General features: G+C 34.4%; 1 protein-coding gene across 2 annotated transcripts in view; it reads left to right on the forward strand.

Annotated features, from left to right (window-relative positions):
* Positions 1 to 17,227, forward strand: part of NCAM2 (neural cell adhesion molecule 2) — a 266,003-nt gene that overhangs the window by 222,640 nt on the left and 26,136 nt on the right. The window contains exons 15-16 of one of the 2 annotated variants that reach the window (XM_033087059.2): positions 7,269 to 7,449; positions 16,455 to 17,061. In XM_033087059.2, coding sequence (XP_032942950.1) covers positions 7,269 to 7,449; positions 16,455 to 16,570 — 297 coding nt within the window. In that variant the 3' untranslated portion in view covers positions 16,571 to 17,061. Of the gene's footprint in view, positions 1 to 7,268; positions 7,450 to 16,454; positions 17,062 to 17,227 lie in introns of those variants that run through there. The other variant, XM_033087058.1, reaches the window with a different exon arrangement.

Consider the following 17,227-nt stretch of genomic DNA (forward strand, 5'->3'; position numbering starts at 1 on the left):
ATCAAAATAAGTAATTATTCTTATAAATATCTGCTTTTAATGCAGAGAAAATTGTTGATATTATTTGAAATTTACCAAAGTGACTTGCATTCCAAAAAATGATTACCAAAAAAAAAAAAAAAAGGTATAGTATGTTTTATTTTGTAACTAGTTGAAGAAACCAGATTATTAAAAATAAAAACTAAAAAATGAAAAAACAACCCCAAAAGCACTCAGCTGTTCCTAAAGGTATGCTGAAAACTCATCAAGAACACTGTATTGTTTTTCAGTTGCTTAGTAAAAGTGTTCAGTTTTTGTGTTCAGCTTTTAAAAACATAGTAAATTAGCAAACATTAAAATTACACACTTAAAGGTTGTTTGAGCAGCAAATTTTTAATCTATTATAAATGCATCTGTATTGATAGAAGGCTATACTACAGTGCTCCATATTAATTGTAAATGACATTAATTAGCTGATCACGTTTCGTATCTTCTATCTGCCTGAATTCCAAGTCTCGTGTTACAAAAGTCAAACAATTGGCACATTGTTGGGGATTTAATGAGTTTTGGGGAGCATATCTGTTCTTAGACAGCCATCAGGCAGAGTTTTTTGGCGTTTTATCATCTAGACAGCTCTGTTTTGGTGTTCTGTCATCAAATTTGTCAGGTTTAGAAAACAGGTTTTTCTGCAGTATGTAATCTATTTTAAAAAAAAGTGGCAGGTTTTATTATTATTATTATTATTATTAATGTAGCTAAAATGCATTTCCTGATGTACTATGTTTAGAAATTATTGGGTTGAAGAAGCAGCTGCAGAGCTGGCAAAAGCGGTGTGTTTCATTCCAAAGTGTGCACTTAAAAAAAATTTCCTTGTGTGGTGCTTTTGTCTGAGTAGACCCATTTTACTGGAGTGTTACAGCAGAATTTCATGTCCATGAAGAGTCTATAAAATTGGGAATGTAACATTGGATATTTAGGCATGTTAAATAGAAGGTAGTGAGGACCGTATTTATTCACAGAAAGAAGCAAATTTTGAGAAATTAACTATAGAACCTGCTTAAATGTTATCAAAAAGGAAAAAATTAGTTCCTTAACTTATAATAGGCTATTGTCACATTTCCTGATGTTTGCTATAATGTAACTTTTTGATTATAGTCTAGGGATTATCTGAGTGCTAAACCTAGAATGTAAAATTATTCTCCTATGCTAAACATAACCAAAGAAGATTAGTAGCTCCAAATTAATTGAGAAATATTTGGTAGCACTCTTAAGAGTAGTCTGAGAGAATGACCAGAAGTTATTCTGCTATCACTGATCCCCAAATCTTAGCTGACCTTCTTATATGACTTTTCATCCAGTGAATACAGTTGACATAAAAATAATTGCAAAGACAAGGGTAGTAAAATATGCAATACAAGACACAAATGGAGTTTTGCAGGACTGAAGTTCCTAGTTAGGCTACAATTCCTTTTAGTATTTGCCACTAAGTACAAAATAAACTCTTTAGATATAATAAATTTGTGCAGCATATGGAATGTAATCTGTTTTTATGATTAAAATAAGCTAAATTCTTTTGGTTCTATCCCAAAAATTTTTGGAGATCTGATTTTGATCTCCCTACTAAGATACAATATAGTAAGGTGCAATATATAGTATAAAAGATTACTTTTCCTGTGTGTTGTTGGAAAGTAAATATGCAGTTTAAACACTAACTGGAAACTTAAAAGGTTACTGAATAAGTTCTTCCTTGGACCTCAAATCCTTAGCTCCTTGATCTTCCAATTGAAAAAGCAATTTGACTAAATTAAAGGCCTTTCTACAACAAAAGAAGCAGAATAATTTTTTTTTTCTGTTTTAATCAGAAAGAATGAATGCTATTTAAAGGTCATAATTATCTGTTGACTGCTTTTCTTCTGTCTTCCCCATTGGTGGTGTTTAATTAGCTTTCCTATAACTCTTGCCAGCCTCATTATTAGCACCTGAACCAATGCACGTTTGAAGAGCATATTTGATAACAGCCCATACATCAATGGCTTTTTCTTGAAAAGGTTAATTCACCCATGTGTAAGTTTTATACATTTTTATTTTTTTTAACTGAGGGAAGGACAGCTTTTAAGATATTAAAGTAATATTACAGCCTGGCTAAGGGCAATTGGTAAGTTTTTTTCTGGAAATTGTGTATTTTATTCTGTTGAATATTCCTTCCCTAGCATCAGTTTCTTCATATTATGGGCAAGAATTACTGACTACAATCAGATAATAAGCAGGTTGACATTTTCTTCTGTATTGCAGAGCATTAGGTACTGTGTAATTTTTATGATTTTTTTTCATGATGTTGCACTAAGAAAGTTGAGACAGCATGACAAAGCTTCACTGATGGAGTGTGAGGCTGATGGCACACATTGGCTTCAAAGTTACCTTAGGAAAGAATAGGAAGGGAGAGAGTAAAACAAGGGAAAATTGTTCCTCAGTAACCAGCTGGAAAAAGCAGTGAGGGGAATTCTCTAGGGACGCATCCTGTCTGATGCCAGAGATGACCAGCTGACCCCACTTCTCTTAGGGACTCTTTAATGCTTTTTCATGGGGGCCAATTCAAGCCTCCCTTTGGTTCTTCTGCTTATGGTGCTTCCAAAGTTGGTTGGGACTCACACGATGACATTCTGGTGTTTCACAAGAGATGTGAAGCTTTATCCATGGAAATTATGGAAATGTGCACTGAATTTGTAAATGGCTGTTATCTGATGGGGCATTCACCAAGTACCAGAGTAATAAATTACAATTGAGAGAGGAAAGCTGAGGAGACAAGGAGGGCCAGGAGGAAGGAGCAGGTGGGATACAGCAGCACCTCAGGGCAACCAGGTGACAAGGCACAGACAGACAAGAGAAAGGCAGGATACAAAGAAGCCTTTGGAAAGTGTTGACACTGCTTAAACTTAGTTATAATGCTTGACAAGAAAGTTCTGAATGGGTGTCTTAGCATTTCTGTACTGCCAGCTCACAGAATGCCAACAGTAAGGTTGTTTTTAGTTTTCCCTGGTCAGGAAAAAAATTATTAAATATTTGGAATTAGAACAGAATAATAAATATAACTGTCTTTTATTGTTATTAACATTTTGATAGAAGCAAGAAAAATGTACTAAAATGGATGGTTTTTACAGGCCTAAAAGTTGTTCACCTGTTTTTGACCTGTGACAGGGTAACTATTAATGCTCTGAATTTTGGCAGATAAGAGTTTGACAGTTTATGTGCTTTGCTCTGAAGCACATTCACTCTTTTCTGACTGTAAGACATGTTTTGTTCCTTTATGGTGGGCTCTACAACAAATTTTATAGACATAGAATATTTTAAAAGAGATAATTTCTCATTTACTCCCACTCTGAGATAGCGACCAAGAAACAGGTAAATGTTTTTTCATCTCTAGTTTCCAGTCTACCTGCCAGACCCTCTGACTTCCTGTGCATTTTAACACCATGTACCTTACCAGCTGTTTTGTGTTTGGTTCAGTATTTACCCCTGAACTTTATTACCTGTATTAATCACATCTAGAAATTCCCAGCCTAGTGTGATTAATTCTTGTGAAGTCACTGCTTAAATTCTGTGAGGATTTCTTGATTTTTTACTGCTTTCAATACAGTGTGGTGTCTCCTGTCCATTTTTTCATCACAGGAACCACCATAATAAGTATGTTTGAGCTGAGCTTTCAACTCAACAATTTAGAGAGAGTGGAGAATAAGGGAAGAGTTGAAGGGGGTTAATCACATTTTCTCACTTTTTATGAGATCCCAGAGAATGTGATTTTGGATGCAGTGTAGAATGACCATTAAAGGGAGAGATGTCATTTCCAGACTAGTGATCTGCTGCCTAAACAGTGGATTAGCTTTACTTCCACTGCTGTCAGGTATGCCCTCAGATTTGAGAAAAAGTCAAGTCATGGCAGACTGGAGTTTTAGTTTTGTTTAGTTTCTGGTTGTTTTTGTGGGTTTGTTTGTTTTGGGGGTGGTGGTTTTGGTATTGTTTTTGTCAGGGTATTTAGATGGTTAGGTTACAGCTCCTAAAACCTAGCTCTTTGACTCTTAAATAATTTTTTTTTAAATTTAAGAATAATGCCTGCTTTTATTTAAGAAAATGGCTGATGCTTTTATTGTGAAAAAAAATATGAAGCCAAAATTATAAAAAGCCAATATATACACATTTATGAAATAATGATGTGAAGATTTTGTTGTTGATTTTGTTTTGTGTTAATACAAGGCTGAAGAGTAATGGAAGTAGACTGCCAGTGACATGCTAGGTTATCAGTGGCCTTTGTTAAGCAGTATTTCTGCATAATATGAAACAAAATAAGATGTAAATAAAGGAACAGTTTAATTTCTGAGGTTGCAGATCCCATCACAGTTTCTGTAAATGCGCATTTGTTGCTTGAATGATTATTGAAGACATTTATATGAATTCAACACCCAAACCAGGCTACTGTTTGTAATTTAGAAGTTTCATTCCTTTTGTTGTAGAGCACCGTGCATATCTAGATCTTTCTATAAATTTTAAGTATTAATAACAGAACAACCTAATAAGGTATAAAGTGATCTCTCTTCTGCTCCTTAAGCTAGTATTTGAAGGGTCCTATATTAAACAGGGAGATTTGTGGGAAGATTTACCTGGCAGACCCATGATTTGTGTTCTCATCCTCTTTTTCCATTTCTACACTTACAATAAATCAAACGTTGACACATTACTGAGTTCTGTTTAGGGGAAAGTACTTGAATATGTGATATAGCTGAAATAACAGCTGTAATGAAGGACATCAAAGTTCATTTTTTTCTTCTTTTTTTTTTTCGTTTGTGGTGTTTTTTTTTTTTTTTTTTTTTTTTTTTGTTTTTTTGTTGGTTTTTTTTTCCCCAAATTTTTATTTTCTTTATTTAAGAAGCCATAAGCAGACAGTACTCTGGAAGATTTCATCTGTCTGTCTTCAGAATAGACTTTTCTGTCCAGACACTTTATTTCTCTTCCTCCTAACTTGAGTTTGTCACTCTTCAAAAAAGTTTTCTGTCTTTGCACTCAGGGCTTGGACTTTATTCCATTTATCCCAATTTACCCATTTGGTTTCAGTTTCAACTAAATTATGGTATAGCATAGCATATGCAAGTGTCCTGTTACATTTCAACTCATTTGTTGTTTTTCACCTGACCAAATTGTGGAATCCCTGCCTTTTCACTTGTTTTTCTGTCTGCAGAAGTGCAATCTCATTCTATTAATCATGCAGATTTTTGCAGTTTTTCTTCAAAATATACTCATATCTCTGTTTGAAATACTGTATTTTTCTGCAGAAACTGTATTAGCCTGAACCTTTAGTTTCCAATTCAGAATTTTTCTTTTGTCTTTCTGTGTTTCTGAAACCCTTTGGAATTCTCTAGTACATTCACATGGCATCTGTGCACAATACTGAGATTATGTAGGGAACTTCTGATTTATATTGGTATTCTTTGGAATCCAGCTGTATTTTTTCTAACTCCTCCCATACCTCTCCAATCTAAACAGCCATTAAAATACAGTCCTACATAGCACTGCTATTCCTAATATCACTAAGGAGTAATTTCATATGCATATTACAATCAGAATTAGCTCCTTCTATTTCAGCAGTGCTATGCAAAAATATATTTTGTAAAAGAAGTTTAGTATAGTGGCAATTGTGAGTGGATTCACTCAGGGTCCAGCCAAGTGGTTGCAATAGAAAGTACCCATCAGGATATGGGAAAATAGTCTTTACAGAAAATACCATTTTCACTGCATGATGAACAAACCATTTTTACTCCAGTATCTTGGTTTTTTTTTTCAGTATTTGTAATGGACTTACCTTTCTGATGTCTTTCATTAGTCTATCACTGCACCAAGTAAGAACTTTCACATGGATGAAAATATTCCTGAAAACTGGTTTTGTTGGATTTCAATCATTCTCAGAACTATCACGTGGCAGTCCCAATGGTAATGCAGAAAAAGCAAGAAAGTTTATGAAAAGTTGAAGTCAGAATGGAAAAATTGTCAACCTCAGAGCTGCTAACAAATAAATTATTTCAGCAGTGCACACAAGGGAATTTAGTGTGTCCTTTATTTTCTGAGGACTGGGGATAAAAAAAAGTAACTCATAAGGAACATGACTAGTCCCTGAACTCTGTAAATTAGATGCTATTTTCTCTGAAACCTGTGTCAGTGAAGAGCAAGATGCTTCAGCAAAGAATCTAAATATAGGCTGCGCAGTTGTGTGCAGCTAAAAAGTTATACTTGCAGCTATTATAAGTTTGTTTGGCATTAAATTTTCCCGTATGGTTTATACCCACTCTTTGAGTCTGTGTTGCTGTATGGGTTGGATTTATCTCTCAAGAGATATTTTGTCCGTATTATTGTACCTCAGTGTCTCATGAGATGGATTCTTACTAACTGTTATTGGTTGTCCTTTGAACAAGATGACTTTTTTTGTTTGACAATATATATTGTTTTATCCTTCTATTAGTAATTGTGTAATTTCTACTTGTATAAACAAACAATTTAATGTATTATGCACTCAAAATATCAATTACAAAGGTAAGAACTCCAGATTTATGAAATGCCAGAATAAAGTTTGCAACTAATTCCTCCTTTGTTCCCTTTGTATAGATGTCTTAATTACCTGAAGTATAAGAAATTGTGAGAATCCTTTTTTGTCTAGAACACCATCCTAAAAATTTGCATGTATCCTCTCACAGGTGTAGACATAGTGCTTCATACTTTCTCAATTATGTTTATATTCTTGCATACAACCTGGTTTGTGAAATGTTCCCATATTACTACAATTACTGTATATATTAATTAAATAACTAATGTGGGATATAAACACAGCTAGACTCATGAAAAATTCAAGACCAGGTTTAATGGCAAGTTTCTTTGAATGAATATTGATCAAAATGTAATTGAAATGTCTGTATGAAATAAACTTATTGCATAATTTATTTTTTAGCATTTTATTATATAAGTGATTAGCCAGTGTTCTATAAAATAAACAACAGTATTTTAGCAACAAATAAATAGAAGTCAAAAAGTTTAAAAGAATTGACCACAAAATTCTCTAAATTCACATTGTGGAAATATGATAAGAAAAAAAAATCCTGTTACAAAAAGCCAGAACTCCAAAATTAGATTATTTCTGTGTTCATAGCCTCTGTAAAGGCAGCTCCACATTTTTGTGCATCATGTAGATACAGACTTTAGACAAATAATACAAGATTTTGGGGGAATTGAAACAAATGTTTTGATCTTTACAGAAAGATAAGGAAGACCAGTGGCTAGAGAAAAAAGTGCAGGGTAGTAGAGACCACATAATCTTAGAGCACCTTCAATGGACCATGGGTTATGAAGTGCAAATTACAGCTGCCAACAGACTGGGTTATTCTGAACCAACATTGTATGAATTCAGCATGCCACCAAAGCCCAACATTATTACAGGTAAGTTAATTTCATCTTGCTTTCTCTCTATGAATTATTTCTAAATCAGAGTACACTGTATGTAGTTGAGCATAATGTAGTGAAGTCTTGGACTGGAAAAACTTGAGATCCCAGACTTTATTATCAGCAAAAATTTGATTCAGGGCCTTTAAATGGGACCCTGTCTCCCACTTTTCTCTTTGAAATAAAGAAATTTTTAAGTATAGAAGAAACGTTGATTCTTCAACCTTGTTGATGGGACTCAACAAGAAATACAGTATTTAAGATACATCTGCTTTTCAAGTTGCCTTGTATTGCCTATTGTCTGGTTAAGCCAATTATTTGCTAGAATTCTTGATTTCAATCCCATCTCTACAAATGCTTTGAGCTACACATGTAATAAAGGCATTTATTTTAATGTCTGATGAGGTTAAGATTTCAGACAGTCTTGTTTAGATACTGTCTGAATGATTCACCCTGATAATGTGACCAAACAGTCTTCTATGAGGCTGATTTACAAAATTTGAAATCTATAGAAACTTTGTTCACATTTTTAAGTGTTTAAATATAAAGGTTTGAAATTTCATTTAAGAAAAGCTGCATATTAGTTAAGAGTGTGTGTATGAGTTTTAATACTTGCCAATATAGGGCTTTATTTTGATGCAGCAATGAAAAATCATATAGTTTAAAATAAACTAAAATACAGTATTTTCTGAAGTATTCTGGATAATTTTAATTTTTATAAAGAAAATTATATGTGGAAGAGATGTCAAACTTTTAATTAAAATTATGAACTACATCTTAAATAATTATTTCCAAATTAGATCATTATCATCATTACCACTTGAAAAATAAAGTTCTAAATCTCTAACATAGTATTTTCTGACTGCAATTTTTCACTGTTAGTGTATTAGAATCAATAAAAACTTGCCAAATAAATACAATGGCAAATATATTTAAATGCAAACCATTTCAATCTGTATTTCAATCTGAACTAACATTGATACAGTGCCAGTGAGTTGGAATGAGTCATGTACTAGCTTGCCATCAGAAAATTTTGAAATAACTGGCTATTTTTTTTCCTTTTCTATTGTGAGTTTCCTTCAAATATATTTTCAGGAAAGTTATCTCAAGATCTCTGCAAGATTTTTGAATATTACATAGCAGATTTTTTTTTAATATTGGAAGCATCCTTACCTTTTATTTATTGAAAAGAAAACACATTTGTAATTCATTCATAGACTCAGATCCAGTTCTAGTGGAAATATTTGTTTTATGCACTTGAAGTAAAGTTGATTTGCATCTTGATTGAAATTCAGGATCTCAATAGGTTCTGTGTGCTTGTTTTTAAACAGGCAGGGCCTTGTGATTGCCATCATTCAGAAATAAAATTTCCCATGATTGAAAAAGAAAAGAGAAAAATAGATGTAGGGAAACTCATTGCCCCAAGGAAATAAAAATATCTGTCAAGTGGAAAAATAAGAAAAACTTACTTAGGGAAGGGATAAGCCATTTTTCAATTTTGCATATTTGAAACAAAAATATTACTTTTTTTGCAATGTATTCTAACTTTAGCCTTTTATAATTATGTAAACTACTCTGTATTGTTGCCACAGCTGCTGTAGCAGAGAAACTTAATTTTCCTCTGTAAATGATAACATAGGTGGTCTCTAGACATTCAAGGAAAAAGTAGCTTAGTTAATTTAATTTCTGAAGAAAGACAGAACATTTCTCTCTAAAAACAGTTTTATAGATGCTTAGGGGCTTTTTTCTTTCAGTGCTCTCCCATAACCTCTAAGTACTTGTTAGAAGTCTGTTACACTATTTAACTTCAAGTCTTCTTTATATGAATCATTACTGCAATTATGACTGTGGAACTAATTAGTTTCCTTGACAACTGTTTTTTCAAAGCCTGAAAAAGAGTGTGAAATTCCCATCATAAGAACATTCTGTAGGCAATTTTTAAAAGTATGTCAAAAGAAATTTAGAATTGGTGGAACATTAATGTTCATATTTATGAGTCAGCATGATTATCTTGTTTTGAAATGGCATAATATAATCACAATAAAATATTATATACATATATACATAATGCTGAAAAGAAAATGAATGTAATCTATTAAAATGTAATAGATTTTGTGCATAAAATGCTTGAGTTTGAGCAGAAATATTCTTTTTGATGTCAGTTAGCTCTGATGATGCAGTATTTGTTTGAGGGTTTGATATGAACAGCTAGGTGTCCACAGATTATTTTAAAAAGGAGATAGGCAATAAGAATGAAACTGGGTAGACTTTTGAATGAAATCTACATCATTTGTCCTGTGCTCTCTTACTAGCTACAGTAACCAAGATTTCCTTTCATATTATTTAATGTATTTATTAGAAAAACCTCTAAGACTCCTGAAAGTCTTCATCTGTATTTGCCCACATCTGTGGCACTTCAGCCGAATGGAGTGTTTATGTCTGGCTCTAAACTTAAACAGAAATAAATCTGTAGACCCTGTGTATGCAATCTCATTAATTTTACTTATCCCAAGAGAATTTTGCCCTCCCCTAAGTATCTAACAATACCCTGGTGAAGTGTGGGCAAGCTAATGCAGTGAATCAGAGAGCTGAAGGGAGATGGAAGCAAGGATATTGTGGCTGTCCTTTAGTGGGTGCTTAGCAGGGAAATAGGAGCTGTCACAAGAAATGAAACTTTGCTTTTAAATTCTGAAGAAGGAGCTTGTTTGTGCTTTCAAAAGCCATTGGATATCAGGCAGAAGTAGTAATCCCTGAGGACAGGGACTGGAAGCCAAAACTGTACTTACGTGAATATACAACTCCTGTGGGCACTGAATCCACAGCCTCTGCTTCCTAGGGAAGTGTGCAAGTACCAGCTCCTGGCTGCAAGTCAAATTCCATGATAATACAATATGATGATCTTCTTGTAATAGTCTGAGGTCTGGGAAGGAGCTTGAGGCTGCAAATTGCTCTCTGGCAGCAGGGAGGTGCATAAATGAGACAGACATTACTTTAAATATTCACATGGTTGGCTCAGCAGCCTCCAAATGTGGATCTACTTCATTTCATAGTGTGTGTTCCTACTGTAACACGGTATCCCTTCACTGAGTCTCTAAAATTTGTGATTAGTTCCTCAAATTTGTAATACTTTTAATGAAAGTTTCCTGTTCTTCTGAAGGGTTTATCAGTGGAAACTTGCACTGACTTTTGAGAAATTCCCAGCAAACCTTCTTAAAACATTTTGCTTTAAATAATTGTATATATAACTTTATTCATGTATGTCTACATATACATGCATATGCACATATATATATACACATATTTATATATATATATATTAGTGAATATTATGTCTATATATCTATATATACACCATTTTCCTTCCTACTTTTTTGAACTATTTTTTGTGATCACAATTCCATATGTGTATTTCACATTTCACTTAGGCATATGAATATGTATTTTAGACTCGTGCTTGGAGAAAGAGTGACACAGTTTTAAATGTAGTATTTTATGTATTCAAAAATCTCACAAGGAATTAGCAAAACTTGCAGGCAGGCACAACTCTAACCTCGGTGTGTTTGCCTCTGAGTGATGTATTTATCAGAGTTTTAGTGCTGATTTGTAATGTTTCATATTACAAAATATAAAAAATCTGGCCTACTAGTCCTGTGGGATTCTCAAAGGAACTGTGTGCTTTAGCTCTTTATCCATGTTAGGAGAGCACGGACTAACCTCTGCAGCCACAAAAACCCCTGGGAAGAGCCAAAATCCATTAGCTCCCAGAACTGACTCTACAACCCATGTGCATGGGCCCTTTCACTCTTTCTCTACAGTGAGAAAGAAGACAGAAATCCTGTCTTTGTACAAAAGTACCCGAATCTGTTGTCATTCTGAACCATTACAGCTGCAGCCGAAAAACACATGTAAAGGTTTATACTAAACCTGAAAAGAGGATAGAATGGATGGTGCTATAAAGATCCATTCCACAGGTATTAAATATATTTTCAGGAATTACCAGCAGATATATGAAGGTGCCATTTTCCAAAGGCTCTTACCCAGTCACTGCTGTTACTTTGAAAGGGCAGTAGATATATTAAAAATGGTTGCAAGTTGTGTTTTATCACAGTTTTTTTTCTTCTTCACTAGAAGTTAATAACTTGGTGCAACAGTGGGAAAATGGAAAAAAACATTTGGGGATAACAAGAGTCTCTTAGATACATTTTTCTTATTTTGTTATATTGGATGTTTGAGGGTGGTATTTTTATTGTTGTTTGTTTCAAATACTGCATGAACTCTGAGAGTAAAATTTTATTTCCATGCCTGAAAATGTTTTAATCCTTTCAACATCTCAATTTTTTTTTCTGTGCATGTCTATCACCACAATTTAAATCATATAGTGTGAGGCAAAAGAGGGACAATAATATATAGTATTTTCTCTCATCACCACCAATAGCAAAGATGATAATTACCATGTCAAACATGATTTTTATCAGGAGTTTTTACAAAAATACAGTGGGATCTGCAGTGGTCTTGACACGAATGAAAAATAACAGTAGCTATTATCAATCCTTCAAGTATGTGTGTATATATTTGGGTTTGCATTTATGGATATAGATTTTATGATGTATTACTAGAGTTTTTGAGCTATATGGAGAGTGTTTTGTTAGCATAGAAGCTAGGATAAACTTTTTCATCCAGAAACTCAAAATTACTAATTACAGCAAAACAGAAACAAGTTTTCCGCTTTCTCAGAGTTCTCTTTCAGGGCAAATACTTTACTTAAATTTTACTCTCAGTCAAGCAATTAGGTGACCTTTTAGGGCTAGAAATAAATGCTGTATGATCCCATCTGTGTGGTTGGGGCAGGTCTTTGTTCCTGTCACCTCTTGCAATCAAAGAGCATATTCCCTTGCTGCACCCTATCTCTCACACCCCTTCCAGCCCAGGGTGGTGTGGGTGGAAGTTTTCCCAGCTCTGAAGGGCAAACCCCCTTTCTCTGAAGAGCTGGCTCAACCCTAACCATGCCTCCACTAAGAGAAGCCAAAAAACCACCTTCCTCACTCCTGTTCTGTTCTGCACCACAAAATTATGTCACATTTGTTGACTGACCATTCCTATGGGCAAACTTCGAAACTGAGCAGCTCTTGTGTCCTTTGAAACACTTTCCCTAGATTTTAAATCGTTTCATGTCCGATTGAAATCAGATTTTATGTGATTACAACCAAGTCTCAAGGTCAGTGTATCACATGAGAGCAGGCTTGCATGGCCAAGACCTCTGCTGTCATTTCCATTAACCTTTCTTGCCTGGAGAGCACATTGCTGCCTCTTGTTAAACTTGGTGTCCAACAGGACCCCCAGGGCCTTTTCTGTAAAGCTGCTTTCCAGCTGGATGGCCCTTAGCTGTGAACTACTAACCAGGATTGTTTTTCCCAGAGATTTGTGAGGGGAAAGGTTTGCACTTCCTCTTGTTGAGCATCCTGATGTTCCTGTCAGCCCATTTTTCCTCGAGCATCCTGATGTTCCTGTCAGCCCATTTCTCTGACCTGCCAGGGTCTCTGTGGGTGGCAACACAACCCTCTGGTTCCTCAGCCACTCCTCTGGGGTGTGTGCCATCAGAAAAGTTGCAAACTCTGTGCCTCATCACCCCAATAGCTGATGATGTTGAACAGGATTGAAACCCATATTGACTCCCCCATTTGGCTCCTGGTACCTGTTCTCAGTTCTAGGAAAATTTATGTTTAATCATGAAATTGAAGTTAGGGGAATTGTGGGGACTTTTAGTCTTGTTTTGTATTCTCTTTCCAGAGAAAAAGCTAGAAAGGCTGCCAGTAGGTACTTGGGCCAGGACCAAATGTCATCACTTGTGGCTTACAAATTGCCTGTTTAAATCTCCATAAAAAGACTGCAGAATTTTTCAGGATTGGCCTGGTTTTAAGCCTATGGTTTGTATCTACACTGACTTTCTGTATGTTTGTATGTGTGTGTGTGTACATGTACAAACATCCATCAGTTTGTGTCTTCTGATAACTTCTGAATAGCTGACAATTTAAATAAATTTGTCAGAGAATGGAGACTTCAAAATTAAAACATTCCTGTAATTTCTTAATAAAGTCTTACCTGAGAATAGAAGTAAAATTCTCTGTAGTGCAGTAGGTAAAATATTGTATCAAACCCTCACACACTTCTAACAATTAGAATGATTTGGGAAAGAGTTGTTGAAATTTTCTGACCCTTGGCCCTTCACCAACCTGGACAGCTGCAGTAAATTTAAACCACAAAAGAGAAAGATAAAGCACAGGAGACGTTTGAAAGGTTTTCATAGGTAAAATTTGCATTCCACAGATCTGAAACTTTAAGCCGATAATTAGTATCTCTTTTGTACGACTGTGCGTTACAGGATTTCTCAGTCTGTCTCTACAAATCTGACTAGTTAGGGTTTTAACTAAACCTAAAATGAAGAACAAAGTGCAGGAGTCAAAAAGGAAAGCCTGTGGGATGTCAGTCTCCTTGGAGTTCTGATCATATTCCCAAGGCAAGGAAGAGCTGCAGCATTATCCTTGTGAAGTTACCTGACTCATTTTCTCATAGTCTGAAGGATATTGTAATTCCGAAATAAAGATTCTAAAATGAAGGCTTTTGTCTGACTTATTTTTTTTTTTTTTATCACAATCCTGAGCTAAAAGTGTAAAGTAAATTCTTAAGCCGGTATTGCTGTGATGGAAGAATAATTTTGTTATTTTATCTTCTGAAGGGAATAGAGAGATGAAATATATCTTTGAGGTCTCCTGCTTTGAGAAAAGAAGTTAGTAGGGCTCACAGAAACCACATTAATTAATATCTAAAACTTCAGAAAGATAACAGTCCCACAAAACGTATTTGGTTTTGTTTCGCAAACCAGTGCTAGAATATTTGAATAAGAGCCATTTCTCATCAAATCCTGGGGATAATCATTGTTGAAAGTCATAGGGCATGTTCTTGCTCTAGGCTAAAACCAGCTGTTTGCTCCTTTCTCTGCAAAGGCTAAAGTTATTACATGAAAAGGGATAGAAATCCTTCACTAAAATTGATAGAAGTTACTTGATAAGAATCAGAGAGAGACACAAAAAGGCTTTCACCATCAAAGATGTTAACAGGAAAAAAAATACACTATTTTTAAATATAATCTAATTCTTATGGTACGGCTATCACAGACATTAACTACCGCTGAATAGCAGAGAGCCATTCTGTATTCTCAGACTCTCTGCTTCAAAAGGAATTTAATTCTTTTTCTTTTATCATATGAATTTTAGTTTGCTTATCTTTTTGAATGCTGTGAAGAAAAAAGAAAATCACTATATATGTTGAATGTTGTTGAAGTGTAAGGCCACAGTTTACAAGTATGGTACTCTAATCCTTATTATTTGTTGAAGGTAATTGCTAGCATTATGATGCTTTTTAATTAAAATAACCCCAAGTGCCAATTAAAAGAGGAAATGCTTAGGTATATTCCCTAAAAATATTTAAAAGCTGAATTATTGCAGTAAATGTGAAAGTTTAGTGTGCTCAATATTTGTGGGATTTTTCTTCTATGAGTACATGAACCAAACTATTTAAGTCTTAAGAAAAATAAGTGGTTGTGAATTTTGAACAGCTTAAACACCATAGATATCATTGACAACACCACAGTAGAGATATAGGAAAAGATGGAATAACGTCCATAATTGTTTTTAGTTTATTTATATTGCTACCTATTTTACTTGATAGGTATCTGCATCATATGATAGTTATCATGCATGTGTTTGTGCAAGGACAGGGACATGTGTGTGATAAGAAGATAATGCATTGGCAAAATGTTATGTATACAAGACTATATTTAACTTAATAATTTCCATCTGTTTCCATTAAAATTTCTTAAATCAGTTTTAAAGTAAAAGTTTAACAAAGGGTATTGCTTACGCTGCATAAGGTTTTATACATTTTAATTTCTTTTGAAGTCTTTTTCAAACTATTAAACACTGGTATTAGTCACTACCAATATAATTATTGTGTCACTGTAGCGAGAAAAAAAAATCTAGTCAATACACCATATATTGCCTAAATTTGACTGTATTTGCCAAAAAAGTGAACCTTCAATATAAATATTTGTAGAAGAAAATATATTCAAACACTGTAATTGTAACCAGACATACTGCGAAGATGTGAATGTCTAAGAAGCATCTTTGTTCCCACCCCAGTGTCAAAGTCAATGTCTAATTACTCAGATGCATGTGCTAATTGCATGGGTCATTCATATTTTAATTGGACCCATGTCCATATTATTGAAGCCAGTTTTCACAGTGACCACTGTGAACTCCTGCAATAATTCGGGAGCAAGATAAAGCCATTAGCAAGGAGAAACAGATAAGCTTGTCTCTTGTGTATGATTGTAACCTTTTTTTTTGTATAATTATTGACATAGTTCTAGTTTCTCCTTTGAGCCTATGGACTGGTGTTTCTCCTTGCTTTCAATAACCCTTGCTTTACATAATCAGGAGTCACTATTTCTGATAGGTGTTACCTGGTAGTTTTGTGATTCCAAGGACCTCCAACATAAAAGTCAAAATTGTATTAAGATTGACCTTGGCTGAATGGTCTCAAGGGGAAGCAAGAAACATGCTTCAGGTTAAGCACTTAAATAAATTGTTTTAAAATTAGATCAGTTTGTAATTTGACTGCTGTGGAGGACCACATTACTGCTATGGAGGTACACCTTTTCCATAGTTTTAATACTATATTATACAGATTTGGCCAGGGTACTTCAGTGGTTGCCATTCCATCTATGCTTTGATCATAATTTAATGTTTGTGTTAATGTCTTTCAAGTGACTGTCTTTGGCACAATGTAAATATTAATTTTTTTTTCTCTTTTTTCTTTCCCACTGTCACTTTTTTTCCCTTTTGATAATTTCTTTTCCATGTTGTCTCAACTTTTCCACATTGTTTTTTCTAAAATTCACTTTTTTTCACACTCTTGATTTTCTATAACAATTTTTATACACACAGACAGATGCTGTGAAGCGACTAGACGTGAAAATGGAGGCCAGTCCCTGCAGCTGAATGCTGCTGTTTTCTCTCTCATTGTAGTCATAAGTTTCTGGTGCATGTTTTTATACTGTTGATGATAAGGCAAGCTATATGTATTCTTCCTATCTTCCTTAGTTTTTTTTATTTGTGGGAAAATAAACACAGACCTTAAAAAATTTTGTATAGCTCTTCTGAAGTTTCCATTCCTAGTCAACATCCTAAATAGTGTAATTACTTCAGTCTGTGTGTGCAAAATTCTTCATTGGGCTTTTTGGAAGCCTGGTGAGCTTTGTGACAAGTTCAACAGATGATGCTTGACACTCAGTCTGACAGAACATGGAGAATCTGACTTACTGAATTTGATCAAACTGATTTGATTCTGTTTTCTCAAGTAGATTTTGATTATCAGAAATCCATGCAGAGACCTTACCATTGTCAGCCACATGGCTTTCCAGGTACACCAGTAATTCATCTTTCAGGAGAGTATTTTCATTTTCTATTAATCCTTTGCAAAGGGTTGTCCTTGCACTGGTTCCTGACACAATGTAATTAAAATTTTATGCTTAATAAAAACTGTTCAAGTCCAGGCTGGATGGAGCTCTGAGAAACCTGGTCTAGTGGAAGGTTGGATGATCTTTAAGGTTCTTCCCAACTGTGAATATAGACAAGTTTTGTACTTCTCATGGATTTTAACAAGTATGTCTTCTCTAACTAATTACTTATTAATTATTTTAGTTGGTAGTGTTTCATTT

This window comes from Catharus ustulatus, chromosome 2, assembly GCF_009819885.2.
Source record: "Catharus ustulatus isolate bCatUst1 chromosome 2, bCatUst1.pri.v2, whole genome shotgun sequence".
Classification (NCBI taxonomy): Eukaryota; Metazoa; Chordata; class Aves; order Passeriformes; family Turdidae; genus Catharus; species Catharus ustulatus.